Raw genomic sequence first — 22,281 nt, 5'->3', positions numbered from 1 at the left:
GGGGTCGGAGCAGGGGGATGCTGGGGAAGGTCGTGTCCTGCTGCCCAGCATCCCTCCCATGCTGGGGTCCCACCTGTGGGGAGACCCTGAAGCTCTCATGTCAGTGGGGGTGGCTCGATGTGCTCCTCGGTGGGCTGCAGGACCTGGGGTGAGACCCTTGGGATGGGGAGGGGGCCAGGCTGCCCTTGGGGTGTGCTTCCCAGCCAGACACCTGGGTTCCCTGGGACAGGGAGAGGGGGGCACACGTGCTGTGGGACCCCATGCTGGGGTGACAACGCGAGTCCCACCTCCATCCTGCTGGGTAATGCTGGGCACCCACCCCCCGTTACCTGGGACGTGCCCTGCCCAGACACAGGGGTGTCATCAGCCTGGGGGAGGGAAGGGGCCCAGCAGCTTTAGGAGTGGGGTGCAGGGGACCTGCTGGCTACCCCAACACCAGGAGCCCCCCCCCAAGCCCCCTCCCATCTCCCACGAGGCTGCCACAGTTGGGAGCCTCCCAGGACCCCCACCCCGACCCCTGCCCATCCCCTCGGAGCCCGGTGCAGGGCCGGGTTTGCACCTGGCTGCTACTGGGTGTCCCCCGTGTCCCTCCGCTCCGAGCCGCCTGCCAGGTAGTCGAAGAGGACGAAGCCATATGCCGCTGGCTCGGGGACCTGGGGGGGGGTTAGGAGGGGTTAGGGAGGTGGGGGAGGCTGGGGGAGGCTGGAGGGAGGCTGTGCAGGGTGGCCACACTCACTCACCCGCGTGCTCAGGCGCTGGATCACTTGCTGGGGGTCACTCTCCAGGATGACCCTGCGGAGCAGCGTGGTGCTGGCAGCGTCCTCCCGGGACCCCCCCAGTCCTGGCTGCACCCCACCGGCTAGCACTGCCCCCACCCGTGCCTCAGTTTCCCTCCCTGGGCTGCCCTGAGGAAGATGCTGGCAAACTGGGGTGCCCAGTTCCCCCCCCAGCACCCCGAGCCAAAGGGCCAGTCCCTGCCCAGCACCGAGGGGGATGATGGGTGCTGCAGTTCCCAGTGCTGCAGGCTCCTTCTCCCCCTCTGTACCCCCCCTCTCCAGGAGCAGCTCACCCCCTGTCCACGATCTCATCCACCACCAGGAACGTTCCCTCCATGTTGTCCAGCAGCCAGCGCTTCTCCACCTCCTTCCTGCAGGTGAGTGGGTGGGAGATGTCACTGTACCCAGTCCTGGCTACAGCCTGGGGTCCCAGGCAAGGTGCTGGGACCTGGACTGCCCCCCTCCCCCCCCACTCCCACCCCATCCCACCCCAGGACAGGGGTTTCACACCACGAGCCACTGCCCTGCCTCAGTTTCCCCACCCGAGGCGCAGGGGTTTGGGGTCAGACTCACCGCAGGAGGTGGCCCAGGCTGTCGAGGAGGCAGGCGAGCACGGCTGAGAGCATCAACTGTGGGAGAAAAGAGGGGGGTCAGTGGGGCTGCTGGGGGTCCCTGGGGCTGTGGGCCCCTCTGCCCTGTACCTCATTCTCCTGGCAGCCCCCCACCACGTAGAAGAAGAGGTCAACGCTGCTCCTGTAGACCACGGTGAGTCCTTCCAGACAGGCGATCTCACCTGCGTGGGGTGGGGGGGACAGCGTCAGTGTCCCCCCAGGATGCTGCTCCAGGCCGGGGTGCCCCCCCTGCCAGTGCTGGATTTTTGTGACTGTGCCCCCCGTGTGTGTCCCCCCCCCTCCCCACGGCAGAGTCCCCGCAGCGGGACCCCCCTCACCGCCCGCCCGGTGGGTCTTGCTGAAGATGCTCCTCTCGAAGGCCGCCTGCTCCTTGGCCGTGGGGAAGGTGCTGTCGTAGTACTGGGGGGGGGGGGGGACACGGGCAGGGGGTCAGTGAGGGCAGGGTGGGGGGGGCACAAACACTGAACTCGGGGGGGGTGATGTGCTGCTCCCCTAGTTCCCTGCTGGGACCCCCCCAAAGACCCTGCAGCCCGGCAGGGGGGAGATACCTGATGGGAAGGGGCTGGGGGACTGGGGCAGCACCCCCTGGGGAAACTGAGGCAGGGTAGGGGGGGGTCTTCACCTTGGCCAGGAGGCGCTGCCCGAGGCTGTCCAGGATGAGCAGGGCCTTCACGGTGTACAGGGAGGGCTCCTGGGGGGATGAGGGGCCGGAGGGGCTCAGCCCCACGGGGGTCTGGCCACCCCCAGCCCCCCTGGGGTCCTCTCCCTTGGGGTAAGCCCAGGTCTGGATGGCGTGTGTCCCCATTTCCCCCCTTCCCCCAAATCCATGGCCCCATTTCTCCCCTGTTCCCCCACTCCCTGTCCCCCACCTCCCCCCGCTTAAACCCCCCCCTTTCCCCCCTCCCCCGTCCCCCCTTCTCCTCCCACTCCCCCATCTCTTCCCGCTCCCCCGTCCCGCCGCGGCCGCACCAAGTTCCCGGGCCCGGCCCGGCTCGTCCCGGTCGTACCGGCCCCACGGGCTCCATGGCTCCGCCGCCCCGGCCCCCCCTTTGCCCCCCCCCCACCCCGCTGCCGTGCCCGCCCCCCGGCCCGCTCCGCCCCGGCACCCCGACTCCTCCCCGCTGCACCCCGGGCTCAGCTCCCACCGGGGCCAGGACAACCCCCCCCCCGTACCCCCCCCCATGGCCCTTGGGAAGGAAACGGGGGGTTTCCCCGGTGGGGAGGGGGGCTCTGAGCTCCCCCCCCCGCACCCCGAATTAGGGGGTTCGGATGGGGAGGGAAGCTCAGGCGGGCAGGGAGGGGTCACCCCTCACCCAGCTTAAATTTGGGGGGGGGGGACACCCCCCTCTACTCCCCTCCCCGCCTCTGAGGGGGGAGCGGGGGTCCCGGCTGTGGGTGCAAGCTGTGGGCTCTGCTGGGGGCCGGTGCCCCCCCCCCGGGTGCCACCATGGGTGACCCTGGCCGTGGGGCACAGTCCCCCCTTCTCGGTCCCCCCCACCCCGGGCCCGGCGGCGTTTCCCGGTGACTCACCGGTTGCACCCATCGCCTTTTGTTTGGCTTCACCCACGGAAAGGGGGGGGGAGGCGGTGCTGAGCCCACAGGAGACCCGGGGCCACGGCCGAAAAGGCCCCCCGGGGTGGGGGGTGCAGGGGCAAGGGCTCTGTGTGTGGGGTGAGGGGGGGTTCCCATGGGAGCGCTGGGGAAGGGGCTGTGTGCCCCCCCCCACCCCCCATTGCTGCGAGGCACCCAAAACCTTTCTGCTGCCTGGGCAGGGCGGGGGGACGGGGCCGCCTGCCAGTCCTCAAATAGTCCCCTGGGTGGAGGGGTGGGGGGGACACGCTAAAAATAACCCCCCCCCAAGGAGCAGCCCGGCTCCGGTTGCTGACCACAGCCCTGGGGAGCTGCGGGGAGAGGATTTTAGGGGGCTCCATACACCCTTTTTCCTTGGGGTGCCCATTGCAAACCCCCACTGGTGTTGGGGTTCGGCAGCACCCCGAAATTTCCCAGCCGGTGTGCAGGGTGTTGAGTGGCAGCTCTGGGTGTCGGGGCAGGGGGGGGGGGGGGGATTGCTGGGGCAATGGGGGGGCTGGGGGTGGGCTGTGCCTGTCCAACCCACCACAGCAAATTGCTGGTTGTGGCACGACGTGGGCCGGGGCCGCACCCCGACTTTCGTGGGTGTTTGGGGATTTGTTTTCCAGGAGAGGATTAATGAGCCGGGGCAGAGCGTCCTCGTGACCCGAAAGCACTGGGATCTGGCTACTTCCAGGCTCCATCGCCGCTTTCCTTGGCCGTTTCCATGCCAGGCCTGTCCCTCCGGATGCTCTGGAGCATCCCCACTCGCAGCACTTCAGCTCTCCAGAGAATCCCAGACTGGGCTGGGTTGGGAGGGACCCCGAGGGTCCCAGAGCTCCAAGCCCCTGCCACAGGCAGGGACACCAACCTCCAGGCCTGGAGCTACACAAGGTTGCCCAGGGCCCCATCCAACCTGGCCTTGGACACCCCCAGGGATGGGGCACCCACCCCCTCTCTGGGCAGCCCCTTCCAGCCCCTCACCACTCTCTCTGCAAAGAACTTCCCCCCAGTCTCTCCTCTCCCCCTTCCCTCCTCCAGCCTCACTCCATCCCCCTTGTCCTGCCATTATCAACCCTTTTAACAAGCTGATTCCCTCCTGTTTCTAAGCTCCCTTCAGGCACTGAGAGGCTGCAAGGCTCCAGGTTTGGGGGGGGATGCCCATCCTGTCCAGCATCCCTCAGCCACGCTGGCAAACTTGATCTTCACCATAAAAACAACCCAACAAGGGGGAACCACACAGGCTCAGTTCCCACTGGGAAGACACCCCAGGCTGGGAAGCCTCACCCCAGCCGGGAGGTGTCGGAGCCCACGCTCATTTTCCATGTTCTTTCAGGGTTGGTTTTTTTTCCCAGCTGAACTATTGTCTCTGGCATCCTGTTTGTCCCGGCAAGTTGCTGGGGCAGGGAAAAGGGTGTCTGGTTTTGGCAGCCGGAGCGTTGCAGGAATAGCAGGCAGGGGTGGTGCTGCCCAGCTGCCCTCAGCTCCTACCTGCCAGCTCTGGCAGCATTGATTTGGGCGGGAGGCCCGTGCGGATCGATGGGGAAAGGTATAAATAACCCCCAGAGCGCCGGCTGGGTTTAAACACCCGCCCTGCTCCCTGGTTGTGTGTTACTTTATGGAGTTCTGGCAGTGATTTGGTGGCGGAGCATCCCGGAGAGGTGAGGAGGGGCTGGGGGGGACCTGACGCTGTTCCCAGCTCCTTTCGGCTCCCGTGGTTCTAACCGGGGGGCCCTGTGTGTTTGGGTGAGGGGCTGCCGGAGCTGTGAGGGTGTTTGGGTGGCGGGTGAGGCGGGTGGGATGAGCTCCAGGCTTTCCTGCATCTCTGGGGGGCAGCGGCTGCCTCAAAGGGGCCATGGGACGCCGAGACCTCGGTGTTGCTCAAACTGAAACTGGCCTTTGGGTTCCAATATTTCTAATATTTATTATATAATATAAAAATTATAAAAATACACTATATAAATATTTATATATGTAAAAAAAACCCAACAGGTTTGGCCTAAAACCTTAGGGTTAGGGTGTATATATATATATATATATATATGTATGTGTGTGTGTGTGTGTGTGTATAATAGCTAATATAGTTTATAAATTCATACAAATTATAAATATATGAACATATTATCTATATTATGTATAATATAGATATTTCCCATAATATGTCCATGTTTATATATGAGTATATTCATACCCTAATCCTAACCCTAACTTTTCAGGCGCATCCCCATACTCGTCAGGTTTTATTTCCTCTGTTTGAGGGTCTGGTTTCATGCCTTGGGGGGGAGATTTTTGGGGCTGGGAGGGGGTTAGGGTGATATATTAAATATATATTATATTGAAATATATGTAAGTATCTATATAAATATATTCTCTGTGTTTTAATTTCGTGCTCTAGTGGCTGCCCAGCCGGCACACCCCTGCTCGTTAGGCCCAGGCTGCTTTTGGGTCAAGAAAAGCCAGTTTATATATATAAATATATATGTAAGTGTCTATATAAAGTATGTATGTAACTTTATATATAAATATGTTTATGTATAAATATGTAACGCCTGTATTTTTATCTATCTAAAGCGCCTGTCACCGTGTTGACAAACATCCTCTGGAACCACTTGAAGGGTGGAGGTAAGAGCAGGGGGGATGCTCCAGGCCCTCCAGCCCCTTGGCGGCCCTGCGCGGGGCTCTGCCCATCTCTTAGTCCCGGGGAGCCCCGGGCTGGACCCGGTGCTGCAGGCGGGGCCTGGCCGGGGCTGGATCAATCCCTGCGACGCTGCCTTGTGTCGCTCAGCCCCGGGCTGGGCAGGGCCGGGCTGCATGGGGCAGCCTCGTCTAGACGCAGGCCCGGGGGCTGGTGGCTCTGCCTGTGGCCGGGGGATTGAAGCTCCCTGTTCCCGGGGTCCCTTCTCACCCATCCCACCCCTACAGAGGGGCCGCCATGGCGGCCGCAGGCCTCGCCCTGCGCTGAGGGCCTGGGGGCACCCGGTGCCATGGCAACAGCTGCGGGGTGATGGGGGCGGTGGCTCTGCGCCGCGGGGATTGGTCCGCGCCCCTGCCACTTAAGTGCCCGGGCAGGCGGCTGGCTCCTGCGCGTCGTCTCATTGGTGGGTGCAGTCGTCTCTCAGCGGAGGCCTCGGTTTCCATTGGGCGAGCGCCCTGTCGCTCAACGGCTGAGGGTGGGGGCGGGAGCCGTTGTTTCACTTTTCCCCTCCGATTGGCTCAACAGGCGACCGCCGTGCCAAGCGCGGGGGGGTCCAGCGGCGCTACCGGCGCTTCGATTGGCCGCTCAGCCTGCCCATCAAGGCGGCGGCGGGGGCGGGAGTAACGCCATAACCGCCGCCTTCAATTGGGCCGCCTCTTCTTCCCACCTCCCTTCCCCGCACGCCGATTGGCCGCGGCGCTTGGCGAGGCGGGAGGGGGGAGGTGGTTGGCCAGGGCGGGGAGCGGGAGCGGGGCCGGCGGCGGCGGGGCCGGGAGCGAGCGGCGGCGGCGGCGAGCGGGTAGCGGTGGGCGGCGGGGCCGGGGCGGGCTGGAGCCGGCGAGGCCGGGGCGTTGCGGTGGCGCTGGGATGGGGGGTGGTGGTGGGGGGTGTTGTGGGCTGGGCCGGGCAGGGCCTGAGCCGCGCTGAGGGGCGGGCGGCGCTGAGGGGACGGCGAGGCCGCGCGGGGGGGGGGGGTGTGGGGGGGGCTGAGGGGGGCGGGTCACGAGGCGCGGGGGGGTCTTAAAGGGCCCCGCGGCGGGGAGCGGCACATGGCGGCGAAACCACCCCCCGCACCCGGGATACGAGAGGCGGCAGCACCGGGGGCTGGAGGGGGTACCGCCCCGCCGGGCGGGGACCGGAGCAGGGACCGGGGTAGGACCGGAGCAGGGACCGGGGCAGGGACCGGGGCGGTTCCAGGCCAGGCCCGGGGCAGGGGTGATGCCGGGTTGCCCCCGGTCGAGCCCCGGTCAGAGGATGTCTTTGCTGCCCGTGGAAATCCCCCGACGGGTCTTTGTAGAACCGCTGGAAACTGGGCTGAGGAGTGAAAGGGGACTCGGAGCTGGATTCCTTCAGAGAGAGGGGAAGTTGACGCGCCAGCCTAAGAATAGCTCGGGGAGGGGAAGTATGGACAATATTGTCACCAAAGGTAACCCCCCGCCGGGTGCCTGTGCCTTTCTGTGCCAGCAGGATCGTGCTTTCCCTAGGGGAAGGCGTTGGGCTTCCCAGGGCCCCCACCGCGCCGGGGGGGAACCACCACAGCCCCGTGTAGTAGGACCCATGTGCAGGGTTTAGGGTGGTGCCTCCCCGGCGTGTTATCTATGGCGTGTGCTCTCTGGTTTATATTTCAGCCGCTGATGAAATCGCAGCCAGAAGCGGAGGAGTCTTTGGACCTTCCCATGAGCAGAACCTTTGACTCTTAAGAAGCTCCTGCAAGAAGCTTTGTAGGCCAGGAGAAGGGAAGAAGGAGCCAGCCGGCTGTGGGAGGGAGCGGACCCCGTCCTGGAGCGTGGGGAACCTGGGGGGGGTGTGAGAGGAAATCGCCGTATGAGGAGTTTTTGGACAGTAAGTCACGTGGATTTTTCTGTAGCTGCTTGGTCTGTGTGGTAAAACAGCTCTGAAGAGGAGGAAAGGGCGAGAGAGAGAGAGAGAGAGAGGGCGGAGGCTGTTGTTGGGGGAGAGTTTGTTGCTTCTCGAGATTTAAATCTTCAGTTAAGCTCTGCTGGCACACCAGCCAGTTCCAGAACCTGAGAAGAAAAACAAAGTCGCCCTGAACCAAGTCCTGAGGTGTTTCTTTAAACTTTTTATCCTGTTGTTTAACAAAAACCTGACTGCTGAGCCCGTCGCTTTCTTTTCTGCCTTGGGAAGTGGGGCAGAGGAAAGACAAACCCAACCAACCTGTTGTGTGGAGAGCTTGGCTGACGCTGTGTTGGGGTTGGTGTTTTCCTTGGCTTGTTTGGGGGTTTTATTTCTCTTTAATTCCCAACCCCTCCACCTGTTTTCTTTCCTCCTCTGCCAGAAATGCTTTCTCTGAAGAAATACTTCACCGAAGGCCTCATCCAGTTCACCATTCTGCTCAGCTTGATCGGCGTTCGCGTGGACGTGGACACCTACCTGAACTCCCAGCTCCCCCCTCTCCGGGAGATCATTCTTGGCCAGAGCTCTGCTTACACCCAGACCCAGTTTCACAACCTGAGGAACACCTTGGATGGATATGGCATCCACCCAAAAAGCGTAGACCTGGACTATTACTTCACCGCTCGCAGGCTGCTCAACCAGGTGAGGGCCCTGGACAGGTTTCAGGTGCCCACCACCGAAGTCAACGCCTGGCTGGTGCACAGAGACCCCGAAAGCTCCGTGGCTGGGAACCAGCCCAGCGCTGGTATCGCCCTAGAGAACGGCAGTGGCCTCCAGGATGGGAGCAATCCTGACAACGGGGTGAGGGAGAGTGGAGCTGAGCAGGGTTTTGGGGAAGAACTGGAAGATTTGGGAGCGGTGGCTGCGCCGGTGAATGGAGACCTGACCAAAGAGGTAGGCAGGACTTGGTTTTGCCTGTGGTGGGGGGGGGGGAGGAAGAGAGCCCTTGCGTGGGGTGGGGGGTGTGTTCTTGCTCTCCAGTGTCCATAGGATACTCTGTACGTTGTGTTTAGCACTTGGGATGAGCAGATCCCAGCTTGGGAATGACCTAATACTAAATCCCAGCTCCGAGGTCTCCCGGGACGTGCGTGGGGTGCTTTGTGTGCCTGGGAGAGGTCTGGAAGTGATAACAAAAGGTGGGGAAAAGGGGTGTGGGGTGGGGGCAGCATTTGCATTGGGAAACCAATAAACCCAGGAGGCCAGGAGATAAACAGGGGCATTGGGTAACAGCTCATCCCAGGTGTCGAGCAGGCGGTTGGGTTACTTGGCTCTGGAGTTCATCCAGTTGGAGATGTTTATGGCCGGGTTTTCGGCGCGGGCGGGTGGGGAGAGGTGAACTGGGAGACAGTTTGTTTTTTAATGCCAACCTTTCAGAGCCTGTGATGCAATCCCAGGCCCGGGGAGCTGCTGCTCTTTATTTTTCACCCCCTTCCCCTCCTTTTTTTGGCACCGTTCTCTTTTGTCACGGCATGTTCAGCATCCTCCCCCTGTGCCCCCCCCCACCCCCCATCCTCAGCCCAGCTGCAGCGTTGAGGAGGGGGGAATCTCTGCACTGATTTGCAGTGTTGGGTCCATCCAGCGTGGCTATTGTGTCTCTAACGAGTTGTTGAGGCTGCTGGGCATGGGGAGGGCAGAATTTGAGTGGTGCCACCCCTCTGTGTCCCCCCCTGTAGCGAGGGGTGGGCAGCGTTTCAGGCAGCTGTTGTGGATGCTTTTGTCATGTGGCTTCGGTGCAGCGAGTGAGGGGCAGCGGTGTGAAGTGTGCACGCTGGGGGGGGGTGGGGAACAAAGGTGATGATTGTTTTGGGCCTGGTATTGACACAGGAGCAGCGGGGATGCTGGTGGAGGGAAGCGTGGGTGATGCTCTGGATGGATCCATGAGCGGTGCTTTCCCTGCCCCTGGGTACCTCCTGGCTCTGGAGGGGTTGGGGCTGTGGGATTCGGGGGTGGGTGTGAAAACCCTGCTCTGGGTTTGCAACCTTGGAGGTGTCAAGGAGAGAAACTCTGGTTGGAAGGTCACAAAACACGAGGCCAGGTGTTCACACGTTCAGCTTCTTCCCTGATAAAGGAGAGGGTCACTCCCTAGTTGGGGAATGGGGAAGAGTTTGCTGGGAAGCCTTGGCCAAGGTCACACAGAGCCCGGGGGAGACGTCCCTGGCCTTCCCCGAGCCTCGTGCTGTTGGCTCAGGGCCTTGGGTGTGGAGACCCTGTCAGTGCAGAGAGACTGGGGGTGGATTTTGGAGCCTGGTGAGGCTGGTAACTCTGCTGCGTTCCAGAGGCTTCTTTATTTCTGTCTCAAAACCCAGTCCCACAGTCAGTGTGCAGGGGGCAGCTGTGAACCCGGCTGGCTTGGGCTGGACTTGCTGGGAGTGAGATTCCCAGGTGATGCCGGGTGGGAAGCGCATCCCTCCGTGCTGCGGGTTGCTCCTTCAGGGTGGGGATCTCTGGGTCTGCACCTGCCCCCAGCCCGGCTCTTTGGGTGCCTGGGCTCTTCCTTGCATCTCTATTGTTCCATCTTTCCCCTCCCCACAAAATACCCCCCCCCACCCTCTACCTCTCTGGCTGGGTGTTCCCACACCCACCAAGGGCACAGCGCCCGGGCACCCAGCGCCAGGAAATCCCAGCTGCCGAGCCCGCCCCGCGCACCCACGTCACATCACCACACGGCCACATCTCCAGGCCATGGCATGGCCATCCCTTCCCTTCCCATCCCTTCCCTTCCCTTCCCTTCCCTTCCCTTCCCATCCCATCCCATCCCATCCCATCCCATCCCATCCCATCCCATCCCATCCCCGCCCCCCCCAACCCCCCCTACCCCAGGGGCCAGCAAGGCCCAGCTCGCTGCTGTGTGACGCTCCTTCCAAAGCCTCACCCCAGCTGGGCTGCATTTTTTGGGGGGGTTTTACGGATTTTGAGTGTCTTTAGCTGCAGCTTTGACTCCCCCAGCAGCCGCCCGGCTGTTCCAATGGGAATCTCGTGTGGGCTCTGCGGCTCCCGGCAGACGCTGCCTCTGGAAGGCACCTGCAGGGCTCCATCCTTCCCCCCCCCCCCCCCCCCCTCCCTGGTAGGTGGATGCTGATGATACCCAGATGGCTGTAGGGCCGGGGTTGGAATTTTTCCATGACTTTTTCCCAGCACTTAAAAACACCGCGACTCCCTGCGGCTCACACGGGCCAGGCACGACCTTGCCTGGGGGATACGGCTGCTGGGAGGAATGTTTTAGGAGCTGGAGCTCGCCCTTGGGTGCGGTGGGAGGCTCTTGGGTTCCGCAGCTTGGCTGCAGTGGGTGCTCGGGGATCGCTCGTTCCCGGGGGGGATTGAGAGTTGTTTTGGGGGGGGGGGGGGGGGGGCTCGCTCCGCCTGGGTTTAATCCCGAGGACTTTCCTCTGCAGCATTGGGGGTGGGGAAGGCAGGAGGCACGGCTGCCCCGTGCCGTTTCCACAACAGGAGGATAAAAATACGCGGCCGTCAGACATGTGATGAGCTGCCGGGGCTCAGCCCTGGCTGACAAAGCCCCCCCCCCTCCCCACCCCGGCCCGCTGCGGGGGGGTTGGATCTCCTTACACTTGGCCCTTCCTCTCCACCAGCCGTGGTTACCGCCCGATCCCGGGGTGGGCCAGGCCTGGTGGAAGGTGCGGGTGGGGGGGGGATGAGGAGCAAGGGGAGGAAGGGGGGGCTTTGCCCCCGGTTTGCGGGGGAGGGGGGGATGGGGACCGGTCGCCTCCGGGCCGGGGTCTCCCGTGGTAGGGAGCCAAGGTCACCCCGGCCTGCCTTGCCGTCCCTTCCCCCCCTCCTTTCAACCCCCGGGGACCCCGTCGGCTCCGGGCCGAGCCCCCTTCCCCCCCCCCGCCCCCTTCCCCCCCCCGGCGGCGCGGTGCAGGGCGAGGCCGGGCCGGGGAAGTGGGGGGGGGGGGGCGCTAGGGCCCCGCAGCGCCAGGGCGGGGGAGCGGCCCGGTGGGCGCCGCGCGGTCGCTTCCCCTCCTTCCATTGGTCGAGACGGCGGCCCCCGCCTCTTAGGATTGGTGGGAGAGGCGGCCCCCGTCGGCTCTGATTGGTGGTTTGCCGCCGCCCGGCTGCGGGGCGGAGCTTGGCGCGCCGCTGGCGGAGGGGGGGGGGGGGGGGGGGCGGGTCCCGGCGGCGCCGCAGCCAAGGTAACGCGGGGGAGGGGAGGGGCGGGCGGGGCGCGCCGCAGCCCGGCCCGGGCAGGGCGGCGGGAGCCGAGCCCGGCCCAGCTGAGCCCGGCCCAGCCGAGCGGGGGGCGCCGCCGCCGCCGCCACCGCAGCACCAGCAGCAGCAGCCGCACGGGGGGGCGGGGGCGGCTCCCGCTGCTGCAGCGGGGCCGCGGGCACCTGTGGCCGGTTGGGGCGGAGCGGAGCGGAGCGCGGCTCCCCGGCCGCCCCGGCCGGCGATGCGTGCGAAACGCCGCGCCCCGGCCAGCCCTCCTCCCCGCCGCTTTCCCCCCCCACTCCCCCGGGGACCATGATCGGCCCCGGGCGGCAGCCGGGGACATGAGAAAGGTACCGGGGGGGGGGGTGCCGTTTGCCGGGGCCGCGGCGATGCTTTGCCGGCGGGGCAGGGGCGCGGGTGGACCCGGAGGGGTGGGGGTGGAAGGGGGGGGGGGAGGCGCGGTGCGGTGCGGCGGCGCAGGCTGCCGGAGGCGGGGGCCGCGGGGCGGGGGCCGGCGGTTCGGGCGCAGGGCAGGATCCGTGGTCGAGCTGGGGAGGGCGGCGGGGGGGGGGTGCCCGGGGTGGTGGTGGTGGGGGGGCTGCGGACAGCCCGGTGACGGCGGCGGCGGCGGCTCAAGTTGCATCAGGTGGGTGGAAATGCGGGGATTTTCCTTGCCCGGCGCACCCCACCCCTTATGCAAATGGCCGGGATGGCACCACGGGCTGATGCAAGGCGGCCACGGCGCAGCCACCGCCGCGACGCGGGCCCGGGCGGCCCCAGCCGCCTCTCCCGGCGGCGGGCGGGCGGCCATGGGCGGCGGGGAGGGAAGGGCCGGCCTCGCCCGTCATGCGGAGCCTGCGGAACTGCTCTCGGGGATCCCGGGAGGAAGAGCAGCCGCCGGCCGCCCAAGGAAGGAAGGCGGAGGAGCGGGGTGCCCGGCGGGTGGGCTGCGGGTCAGGCCGGGGGTGATGGTGGTGGTTGGGGGAAGGGGTAAGGAGGGAAAGGAGGGGGGGGGGGGGTGTCCCTTGGGAGGGGCCGGTGGGTGGGGACCCTGCCCAGGGCTGAAGGCAATGTGGTCTGTCTTTCAGGACATCGATTTGATTGACATCCTGTGGAGACAGGATATTGATCTCGGCGCTGGGCGAGAGATTTTTGACTACAGCCACCGTCAGAAAGAGAGCGAAGTGGACAAAGAGCTGAGCGATGGGAGGGAGCGCGGGGACAGCTGGAGGAGCGGAGGGAGCGAGGTCGTGGATAGAAACCTGCTAGTTGATGGAGAGACCGGGGAGAGTTTCCCTGCCCAGGTAACACCCCAGGGCCGGGCCAGGTTGGGGGTCTGTGCCCGCTGCAGGGGGGTCGGTCTGCGTTCCCGCTGAGCTGGAGGGGTAGTGAGTGAGGTGAGGGGGTTCCCTGGCTGGTTGTTGGGGTGAGCAGTGTCGTGTGTGACTTTGGGGGGGGTTTGGGTGCTGGGAAGGCGCAGGCTGCCTGCTGGGCCAGGGAGCTGCAGCGAGGCGGGCAGGGCGATGGCCGTGTCGCCATGTGGCTGTCGGGAGGGCAGCTGGTGCTTGGGGTGCCTTGGGGTGGTGTGGCAGGGGTGGTGTGGCAGAGGCGGTGGCAGGGCGGGCGCAGCGTCCCCTGGCAGCCCAGCCCCTGCACTGGCAGTAGGTGAGGCGCAGCCGGGAGCAGAAGCAGCGCGTTCCCTTTCCCCTCTGTGCTCAGGGAAGATGGGGAGAGGTGGAGGGTGGCTGCTTCGACCTCCTCCTGGAGCTGGAGGATGGGAGTCTGTGAAACACTGGGTGGGGCCTCTGGCTCTTTTTTGGCTGCGCCGTAATAAAGCCCTGCTGCAAAGGAGCTCCATTCTCTGCACCCCCTCCCTCATCCCAGAGCTCCATTCTCTGCACCCCCTCCCCTCATCCCAGAGCTCCATTCTCTGCACCCCCTCCCCTCATCCCAGAGCTCCATTCTCTGCACCCCCTCCCCTCATCCCAGAGCTCCATTCTCTGCACCCCCTCCCTAATCCCAGAGCTCCATTCTCTGCACCCCCTCCCCTCATCCCAGAGCTCCATTCTCTGCACCCTCTCCCCTCATCCCAGAGCTCTTTTCTCTGCACCCCCTCCCTAATCCCAGAGCTCGTTTCTCAGCACCCCCTCCTCTAATCCCAGAGCTTGATTCTCAACACCCTCTCCCTCATCCCAGAGCTCGTTTCTCAGCACCCCCTCCCCTCATCCCAGAGCTCGTTCCTCAGCACCCCCTCCCCTCATCCCAGAGCTCGATTCTCAGCACCCCCTCCCCTCATCCCAGAGCTCGTTCCTCAGCACCCCCTCCCTAATCCCGGCGCTCCGATCGCTTGTGTTTCCCATCAGGTGCCCGGTGGTGCGGAGGATCAGACAGCCCTGTCCCTGGAGGAGTGCCTTAGGCTGCTGGAGGCCACCTTCCCTTTTGGGGAGAATTCAGAGGTGAGTGGGGAGGGGGTGGCAGCTTCCTCCCCGTGGCGGATCCGGAGGCAGCGGTGCCTCTCCTCCACTCCCTCACTGGGGTCTCAGTGCTTCTTGTCCCCCTCTCCCAGACCGCAGCAGCGGTGGTAAATTGGGTTACCCTGCTTAAGGAGGCTCCAGGCAGCACCCTGCCTGCCAAACCAGCGGCGGGGTGGGGATGGTCACGATTAATTACAAGACTTCTGGCTTTGGCTTCTAATTAGTTCATGGCGAACTGTGTGTGTGTGGGGGGGGAATAACTGGAACCCGTTTGCTTTGAACAAAAGGAGAAGGGATTTGCCTGCATGGAGGTGGAAGGGCGTTTGGGAGTACTGGCTCCCTGGCTGCTACTGAGCAGCCGGGGCCTGACTCTGCCTCACGTGGTTAGTTTCCAGCTGCGGATGTCTCCACCCTGAGCGAAGCTGTGCCCGGAGAGAGCCGGTCTGCGGGCATCCAGACCAGCCTGCTGTCTCCTCTCCTCACTGAGACAGAGTCACCCTTTGACCTGGAGCAGCAGTGGCAGGACCTCATGTCCATCATGGAAATGCAGGTGAGGTGGAGGTTGGGCCAGGTTGGATGGGGCCCTGGGTAACCTTGTGTAGCTCCAGGTCTGGAGGTTGGTGTCCCTGCTTGTGGCAGGGGGGTTGGAGCTCTGTGGCCCTTGGGGTCCCTCCCAACCCAGACCAGTCTGGGATTTTATGATTCTGTGGAGGTGAGGGGGACACACACCTAGTCAGGGGTTTGCTCACCCCTCATTGCTTCCTCGAATTGCAGGCGTGAGCACCCGATTCTGGGACAGTCACGGTTGGGGGTTGGTGGCAGCTGCTTTGGTTTTGTCCCAGCCTGCACGGTGATGCTGTGTGAACCCTCCTGGTGCTGGGCCGTGGCAGTGAGCTCTGACTGCAGGACCTGGACCTGACATCCCATCTCTTTCTGGCCCTGAGGAGCCGCTGACCGAGCTGTTTCCCATCTCTTCCAGGCTATGGAAGTGAACTCCACCACCGCCGAAACCCTCTACAACGGCACGAGCGGGGACCTGCTGGCTTCCAACTACAGCCTGGCTCCCAACACGCCCATCAATCAGAACGTCAGCCTGCATCAGGCCTCTCTGGGTAGCTGCTCACAGGACTTCCCCCTCTTCAGCTCGGAAATCGAAAGCCCCTCCATGGCTGGCAGCTCAGCCTTGCTCCAGCTGGCGCCGGACAACTCCACCGGCCTCAACTCCACCTTCGGCTCCACCAACCTGAGCGGCATCTTCTTCCCCCCTCAGCTGAACAGCACGGTCAACGAGACGGCCGGCCCCGAGCTGCCCGACCCGCTGGGCGGCCTGCTGGACGAGGCCATGCTGGATGAGATCAGCTTGATGGACTTGGCCATCGAAGAAGGGTTCAACCCCGTGCAGGCCTCGCAGCTGGAAGAGGAGTTCGATTCCGACTCGGGTCTCTCTCTGGATTCCGGGCACAGTCCCGCTTCTCTGAGCAGCTCGGAGGCGTCTTCTTCTTCCTCTTCCTCCTCCTCCTCCTCTTCCTCCTCCTCGTTTTCCGAGGAAGGCGCCGTGGGCTACAGCTCAGACTCTGAGAACGTGGACTTTGAAGAAGCTGAAGGGGCGGTTGGATACCAGCCAGAGTACAGCAAGTTCTGCCGCATGAGCTACCAGGACCCATCCCAGCTCCACTACCTGCCTTACCTGGAGCACGTCGGCCACAACCACACCTACAACATGGCCCCGGCCGCGCTGGACCCCGAGGAGCCCAAACTCCCCAACGCAGCCAAGAAGAACAGCAAGGAGAAACCATCCGAGTTCCTGGACAAGCAGATGAGCAGGGACGAGCACCGAGCCAGAGCCATGAAGATCCCCTTCACCAACGACAAGATCATCAACCTTCCCGTGGAGGAGTTCAACGAGCTCCTCTCCAAGTACCAGCTGAGCGAGGCCCAGCTCAGCCTGATCCGAGACATCAGGAGAAGAGGGAAGAACAAGATGGCTGCCCAGAACTGCCGCAAGAGGAAGCTGGACACCATCCTCAACCTGGAACGGGACGTGGAGGATTTACAACGGGACAAGTCCAAACTGCTCAGGGAGAAAGTGGAATTCCTCAAATCCATCCGGCAGATGAAACAGAAGGTGCAGAACCTCTACCAGGAGGTGTTCGGGCGCCTGAGGGACGAGAACGGGCAGCCCTACTCCCCCAGCCAGTACGCCCTGCAGTACGCCAGCGACGGCAGCGTCATCTTGATACCCCGCGCCGCCGCCGCCGACCAGCAGGCGCGGCGACCGGAGCGCAAACAGAAGGACCGGAGGAAGTGAAGGGGGGAAACCCAACCGGGTGATGTGAGAGGAGTTGGGACAACCCCAAGTGAGAGAACTGGAGAAGGGCTGAGCCTGGAAGTGCTTAAGAGGAACTTTCAATGCCTTCTTACCCGATTATATCTTCTCAAAAACAAAACAAAACCCACACACACACAAAAAAAACCCCTAAAAACCCACAAACGAGGTGGCCGGTGGGATGGGAAGAGACGCTGCGGGACCCCGGAGAGGGGGGTTCCCTGCGGGGAGGGATGGGGAGGAGCAGCAGCCCCCCGCGCCGCCCCCCCTGCCCGGCGCCTTCCACAACAAACCTGGAATCCTTTTGTTGAGCGCAGGAAACGAGTTGGCATCGCTGGTGGTGAGACTGGCAGAGGTGGGGAGGGATGAACAACCTACTGTTAGGAACTGGCTTTAACTAAGGAGGAAAAAAACCCACAGAGATTTAAGCAAATGAACTCGAAACAAGTGATAGGAGAGACATTTTTCTGAACTTCCAAAGTTCTGTGATTTCAGGTAGTTGGGTTATTTTTTTCCCTTTATTTGTTGTTTTTTTTTTTTCCTTCCTTCCTTCCTTCCTTCCCCCCCTATTTTTCCTTTTCCTGACCCGGTTTTGACATGGGTGTGATTCGCTCTGACTCAATTCCAGATTAACCCACGTCCTTTCCTAGATCAGACCAGTGCACACGTGGAAACACGAGTGGTGTGACTTCCATTAACCCTTTCCAGCCTGTGGAAGCTCCGAGGGGGCTCTGGGGGGATAAATCCCCCTTTTTCAGGCCATGCTGAGGAGCTGTGATGCCTTGTGGGGAAGAGAAGGGGGGGGCACGTAGGAGCTGTAGGATTTTGGAGGGGTCAGGGGTGTGTGTGTGGCACTGGAGAGGGTTAACAGAACCAGTGTGACCCCCCCACCACCCCCACCACGCTGGGAGCATGTCACTGCCGTGCTGGGCACACGCAGCAGCCTGCATGCAAACGCCGCCTTCTCCCACCACCCACCCAGGGAACGAAGGCTGGGAGGGAACATCAGCACCCCCATATCCCCCCATCAGCACCCCCAAACCCCCCCCCTCGCCCTGGCTCAGCGTACAGCACAAGGGGAGCAGAGGGTTCCCAGCCCCTCTAGCAATTAGAGAGCCCTTCTTAGGATTCCCCTTCCTTAACCACATCTTGGGGGTTGGTATTTTTTATTTGAAGGGCTTCAGCCCCAGGTTTGTTTTATTTTTCCCCTGTAGGGTCCTCGAGTGCTTGTGTTGAGTAAAAAAAAAGGGAGAAGCCCAAACGTTCGAAGCTGCTACATGTTCTCTTTGCCATAAAGATTCAGTGTAACCGTGTGATCACATTACAGGATTCTCTTCTGTCCCTAGGTGTTGGTCTGACTTCCTTTGTTTTTCAGGAGGGGGGTGGGGGTAGTGCCTTGATCACTGTCTGTCTCCATCCTGGGGACGATCCTAGAAGCTGTATTTACCCTATAGCACAGCTGGGAGTGAACCCACTTTACCAGCAACTGAACAAACAAACAAAGAAGCTGAAAGAAGCGAAACAAACGCGGCTTTTCCTGGCCAGTCCTGTGCAGGCGAGAGGGGCTGAGGGCTGAGGGGTGGCAACTCAAGGGAAGGAAACCTGCTAAAGGTGCAGGAGGGACGCCTGGAGCTGCTCCCCCTTCCTCCTCCTCTTCCTCCCAGGGAAGAGCTGGGGTTGAGGGGGGGCACATTTAGGCTGTGGGGAAGGTAGTTGGATCTCGGGGAGGTGACTGGGGTGTTGGGTGAGATTCCCACCCTCCCCTCAGGCTCTCCTGAGATTCAGCAGCGTAACTTGCCGAAGCACAAGTGATGGAGAGAAGTGGGTGTGGGGAGGTTGGCAGGGAGCCCTGTGTGGATGTTTTAAATTATTGGTTTTTTTTATTTTTATTTTATTTTTTTTTTTTTCCTCTTAGAAACGTTTTTATTTTAATGAGCTGTGACCTGTCAGGGAAAGAAGAGAGATTGTGTGAGCACAGGACAAAATAAAACGGCTTATTCACTGTATGAGCACGTGGTGTGTGTCGTGTTTTGGGGTTGGGGTGGGGTTTTTTCCCCCCCCCCTTTATTTTTCTAGGAGCTGAAGAATGAACCAGCCTCTTGTTGTGGGTCCTTCTCACCCACGGTGGCTGCTGGCTCTGGAGGTCAGTGGCTGCTGGCTCTGGAGGTCGGGAGGTGCTGTTATCCTGCAGGTACCGGCCTTGGATGTGGAGGGAAAGGAAAAGCTCTGGGCTTGTGGGATGGGCTCGGCTCCGGCTCAGCTGCTGCTGGTGGAGGGTTTGGTGGGGTTTTTTTCCTCCCTCTCTCCTCACAGTGCTGAGGAGCAGCGTGGGGCTGGGTGAAGTGCAGCTGCAGGGTTCCTGTGCCAAAGCCACCGTCACTGCTGGTGCTGAGAGGCCTGAGGGGCCGCGTTCCCCTTCCCCTTGGGCCAGCAGCCGGCACCGGCGCAGCTCCCACTCTCTCTGCCCTGTGTCAGCTCCACCTTCCCCCCAGGTTCCAGCGGAGCGGTGGGTGCAGAGCCGGCACCTCAGGACGCTACAGGTGAGTTGCCCAGTCCCAGCACACCCTGGGAGCAGCAATGGGGGGGCTGGGAAGGAGCCTGACCCGAACCCACCCCTCCTGCTCTGGCTCCCTGCCCGTCACGTCCCGCAGCCGGGCGCTGGCCTTTGGCGGGGCCAGACGGGAGCTCGAGCAGCTCCTCACCCCGGCTGCTGCCGGGCGCAGGCTGCCTGCCAGCCCATAATAGGTGCCGTGCGGCGCTTCCCTCTCTCCGCAGCAGGAAACACTCAGCCACCAGCGGGGCCTCTGATCTCGAGGCCCTTTGAACCCGCGTCCGGCTGCCGCTCGGCTCCCCAGGCTGGGGGTGAGGATGGGGAGGAAGGAGCTGCCTGGGGCCCAGCCTGGAGGGGAGGGGATCCCCCACCGTCCCCCTCCTCAGATCTTATGAGGGTCGTGGGAGCAGTTTTCCCGTGACCCCATCCGGCTTCCACGGTGCCGCAGCCACCAGTGGTACCCGGGGGGCTGGTGCCTGCAGCTCCCACGGGAGCCCCACAGGCTCGATCGCACAGGCTCGATCCCACAGACTCAATCCCATGGACTCAGTGCCATGGACTTGATCCCAGGCTCCATCCCACAGGCTCGATCCCTGGACTCCACCACTGACGCAATCCTGGATGTGATTCCCACAGGCTTGATCCCACAGGCTCAATCCTGCACTCAACCCCAGACTCGATCCCAGACTCCATCCCACAGGCTCCACCACGGACTCAACCCCAGACTCGATCCCACAGGCTCCACCACGGACTCAACCCCAGACTCGATCCCCCAGACCCGACGTGGCTGCAGATCCACCCCCAGGCTGGAGCCACCCGCCCTTTCCAGCTCCCTGCCGTGATCGATCGGCCCCTGAGCCCCCCAGGGACCCCCGCAGCCTCCTGGCCGTCACTGAAGTGGCCGCCCCCCCCTCCCCTCTCTGGTAATTAACCCGGGTTTAATTGCTGCTGCTCGCTGGCTGGGCCAGGGCAGAGGGGTCAGCGTCCCGCTGGGCATCGGCTGTGCCCGTGCCAGTACCGGGCTGTGTAGTTCGGCAGCAGGGGGCTGGCAGAGCCCCTGTTGGGCCCCAAGCAGCACCCAAACCCTCTCTGCCTCTCCCTGCTCCATCCTGCACCCCAAAACCACTATCAAACCTCAGAGCCAGGAAGCACAATCCTCCCAGGAACGCTCCAGCCCCCCCGGGCAGACAGGAGGATGCGCTTCCTCTCCTCCAGGCACAAGAGCTGGTGGCCTTCAGCGAGGTCCCAGTGAGTCCCCAGGCTCAGATCCCACAGACTCAGTCCCCTGGACTCGATCCCACAGCACTGATCCCCCAGACTCCATCCCAGACTCCACCCCACAGCCTGGATCCCAAGTACCCGACGCAGACCCAGCGCCTCCAGCGAGGCCACCGCCGCCACCTCAGCCTCCCCTGAGCAGCACCCCTGCCAGAGCTTCACACCCCACGTCTGTGACCAGCCAAGTGCCAACGCTCAGCTGAGAGAAGCCAGTGAAAGGTCACTTACCCCACCTCGGGTGCCGGCTCCCGGCTCAGAAACACCCCCGCAGCCCAACGCTCCCGGCTCCAGCAGCAGCATCTCCTCCCAGTCCCGACTCCCAGCTCAGTCCTCCTGCCTCCAGGGCCTCTGAGCCCACTAATCTCTAGGCCATTTCTCTTCTCCAGCTGGAAATCCAAAGCTGCTGCTGCTGCTGCCACCCAGCTCGGAGCCTAAACCGGCACCAGAATTAACCTCACAGAGAGACAGAGAGAGAGAGAGAACCACAACCACAGGTTAACGTCCCTACACCTCACACCTCACCCCAAAAGAGCTGGAGGAGGAAGGAACAAGGTAGAGAAGGAAAAAAAAAATGATCCTGATTATAAATCTAAAATTTTATTGAGACCAAAAAAAAAAAACCCAAAACCAACGAAAAAAAAAAACCCAAAACCAACAAAAAAATCCCCCAAAACAACAACAAAAACCCACCCAAACCCCAAACCTGACAGAGCTCAGAGTGAAGTTAAAATCCAAACACATACTTTACATTTAAACATCTTCACAGAAACCCAAACAAACACATGCTGCTGATTTTTTTTTTTTCCTTTTTTCTTTTTTTTTTAAAAATAACAAGGTTTGTACACTGGGAATTCCAGACAGGAGCAGGTGCCAGGAGCCTGGTGGGGCTCAGGACTCCAGACATTAAATAGTTTAGTATTTGTAATAAAGCTGATTAATAACCCTCCCCTCCAAAAAAAAAAAAACCCCACAAACCCTAAAATAACCCCCCAAAAACCCAACACCCCCCCCCCCCCAAGAAGATTTGGGGTGACAACCAGCACCAAGGTCTGGCCTCCTACGGTGAGAATGTGGAGTTGGTTTCCTGTTTCATGGGGGGTGGGTTATTTATCCCCCACCTTGTGCTGCTGTCTGAGTCCCTCTCCCTCCCACAACTCCCTGTGCTGCTGGCTGGACAGTTGAATTAAAGGTGAGAATAGGGATGGGTCAGAAATCTGCCCCCCCCCCCCGCCTCCTCACACCCCCCCCCTTGAGAAATAGCACCTTTTAACAGAAATTTGGGTAAAAAGGCTTTTAAAGGGTTAAAATCCACCCCCCACCCCCCACCCAGTACAATGCATGTGTCAGTAACTGGCAGTTCTGCTTCAGGACAATACGAATCACGAGTCTGCATGTTCACAAGTTCCCCCCCCCCCCACCTTGTCATCCTCCCCTCCCTTCCCCCACCCCCCTCCCCAAAATCGCCCGCAGGGTTCTGAGGGTCTTCAGCTCCAGAGCTCTGGACGTTCCCAGTTTCAGTCTCATGAGAGTGTCCCAGTCTCCCTTGGTCTGGCATCAACCAACACCTGGGCTCTTCTTCCTCCTCCTCATCCCCTTCCTCCTCCTCCTCATCCCCCCCCCCCCCCCCCCCCCTTATTTTTTTTTCTTTTCCCTTTTATTTTTTGGAATTCAGGTTCTAAAAAGATCTGGAACTGACCTGGAACTGACCTGGAACATTGTCCCCAGACCTCATCTCTCTCTCCCCAATGAAACAAGAGATGGATTCCCCACATCCCTTCCCTCCCAAACTCCCCCCCCCCCTTCCCAACCCCCAAAAAAAAACCCCAATACACCAGTAAATAGCAAAAAGAAAAACCAACAACAACAACAAAGGGGGAAAAAAAAAAAAACCCAACCCCT

The 22,281-nt window shown here is 62.0% G+C and overlaps 2 protein-coding genes across 10 annotated transcripts; one reads left to right on the top strand and one right to left on the bottom strand.

Annotated features, from left to right (window-relative positions):
- Positions 1-6: 6 nt before the first annotated feature.
- On the bottom strand, positions 7-3,145 carry COPZ2 (COPI coat complex subunit zeta 2). Of its 7 annotated transcripts, XM_084275653.1 has the most exons (10): positions 2,939-3,145; positions 2,031-2,099; positions 1,726-1,807; positions 1,478-1,569; positions 1,350-1,405; positions 1,070-1,147; positions 741-792; positions 560-653; positions 330-368; positions 7-220 (listed from the first exon to the last, which is right to left on the bottom strand). In XM_084275653.1, exons 1-8 carry the CDS (start codon positions 3,095-3,097, stop codon positions 567-569), a joined length of 675 nt encoding a protein of 224 aa, XP_084131779.1. In that variant the 5' UTR covers positions 3,098-3,145; the 3' UTR covers positions 7-220; positions 330-368; positions 560-566. The 7 variants fall into 7 exon arrangements, 6 of the variants coding, with proteins under 6 accessions (XP_084131779.1, XP_084131778.1, XP_084131777.1 ...); XM_084275652.1 differs by having other exon boundaries at positions 7-368; XM_084275651.1 differs by lacking the exon at positions 330-368.
- A 4,106-nt stretch (positions 3,146-7,251) lies between these two features.
- NFE2L1 (NFE2 like bZIP transcription factor 1) lies at positions 7,252-18,559 on the top strand. Of its 3 annotated transcripts, XM_084275495.1 has the most exons (6): positions 7,252-7,514; positions 7,969-8,480; positions 12,842-13,057; positions 14,117-14,209; positions 14,616-14,777; positions 15,207-18,559. In XM_084275495.1, the coding sequence occupies exons 2-6, from the start codon at positions 7,971-7,973 to the stop codon at positions 16,533-16,535; spliced, it is 2,310 nt and encodes a 769-aa protein (XP_084131621.1). In that variant the 5' UTR covers positions 7,252-7,514; positions 7,969-7,970; the 3' UTR covers positions 16,536-18,559. The 3 variants fall into 3 exon arrangements, with proteins under 3 accessions (XP_084131621.1, XP_084131623.1, XP_084131622.1); XM_084275497.1 differs by lacking the exons at positions 7,252-7,514; positions 7,969-8,480 and adding an exon at positions 12,061-12,103; XM_084275496.1 differs by lacking the exons at positions 7,252-7,514; positions 7,969-8,480 and adding an exon at positions 12,579-12,695.
- The last annotated feature ends 3,722 nt before the right edge of the window (positions 18,560-22,281 follow it).

The sequence above is a fragment of the Gallinula chloropus genome (assembly GCF_964237585.1).
Source record: "Gallinula chloropus genome assembly, chromosome: 26".
Lineage (NCBI taxonomy): Eukaryota > Metazoa > Chordata > Aves > Gruiformes > Rallidae > Gallinula > Gallinula chloropus.
Note: the sequence above shows the minus strand (reverse complement) of the source record. Positions and strands in the feature narration are given on the sequence as shown.

Bases quoted from the DNA above. Each gene is read 5' to 3' on its own strand.
- COPZ2 (XM_084275652.1), bottom strand. From the start codon at position 3,097: ATGGGAACCCCCCCTCACCCCACACACAGAGCCCTTGCCCCTGCACCC. The intron at 1,808-2,030 runs GTGAAGACCCCC...CCCCCCCCCCAG, and splicing joins GGCAGCGCCTCCTGGCCAAG to TACTACGACAGCACCTTCCC. The intron at 1,148-1,349 runs GTGAGTCTGACC...ACTCACCTGCAG, and splicing joins AGCCTGGGCCACCTCCTGCG to GAAGGAGGTGGAGAAGCGCT.
- NFE2L1 (XM_084275495.1), top strand. From the start codon at position 7,971: ATGCTTTCTCTGAAGAAATACTTCACCGAAGGCCTCATCCAGTTCACC. The intron at 13,058-14,116 runs GTAACACCCCAG...GTTTCCCATCAG, and splicing joins GGGAGAGTTTCCCTGCCCAG to GTGCCCGGTGGTGCGGAGGA. The intron at 14,778-15,206 runs GTGAGGTGGAGG...CATCTCTTCCAG, and splicing joins TGTCCATCATGGAAATGCAG to GCTATGGAAGTGAACTCCAC.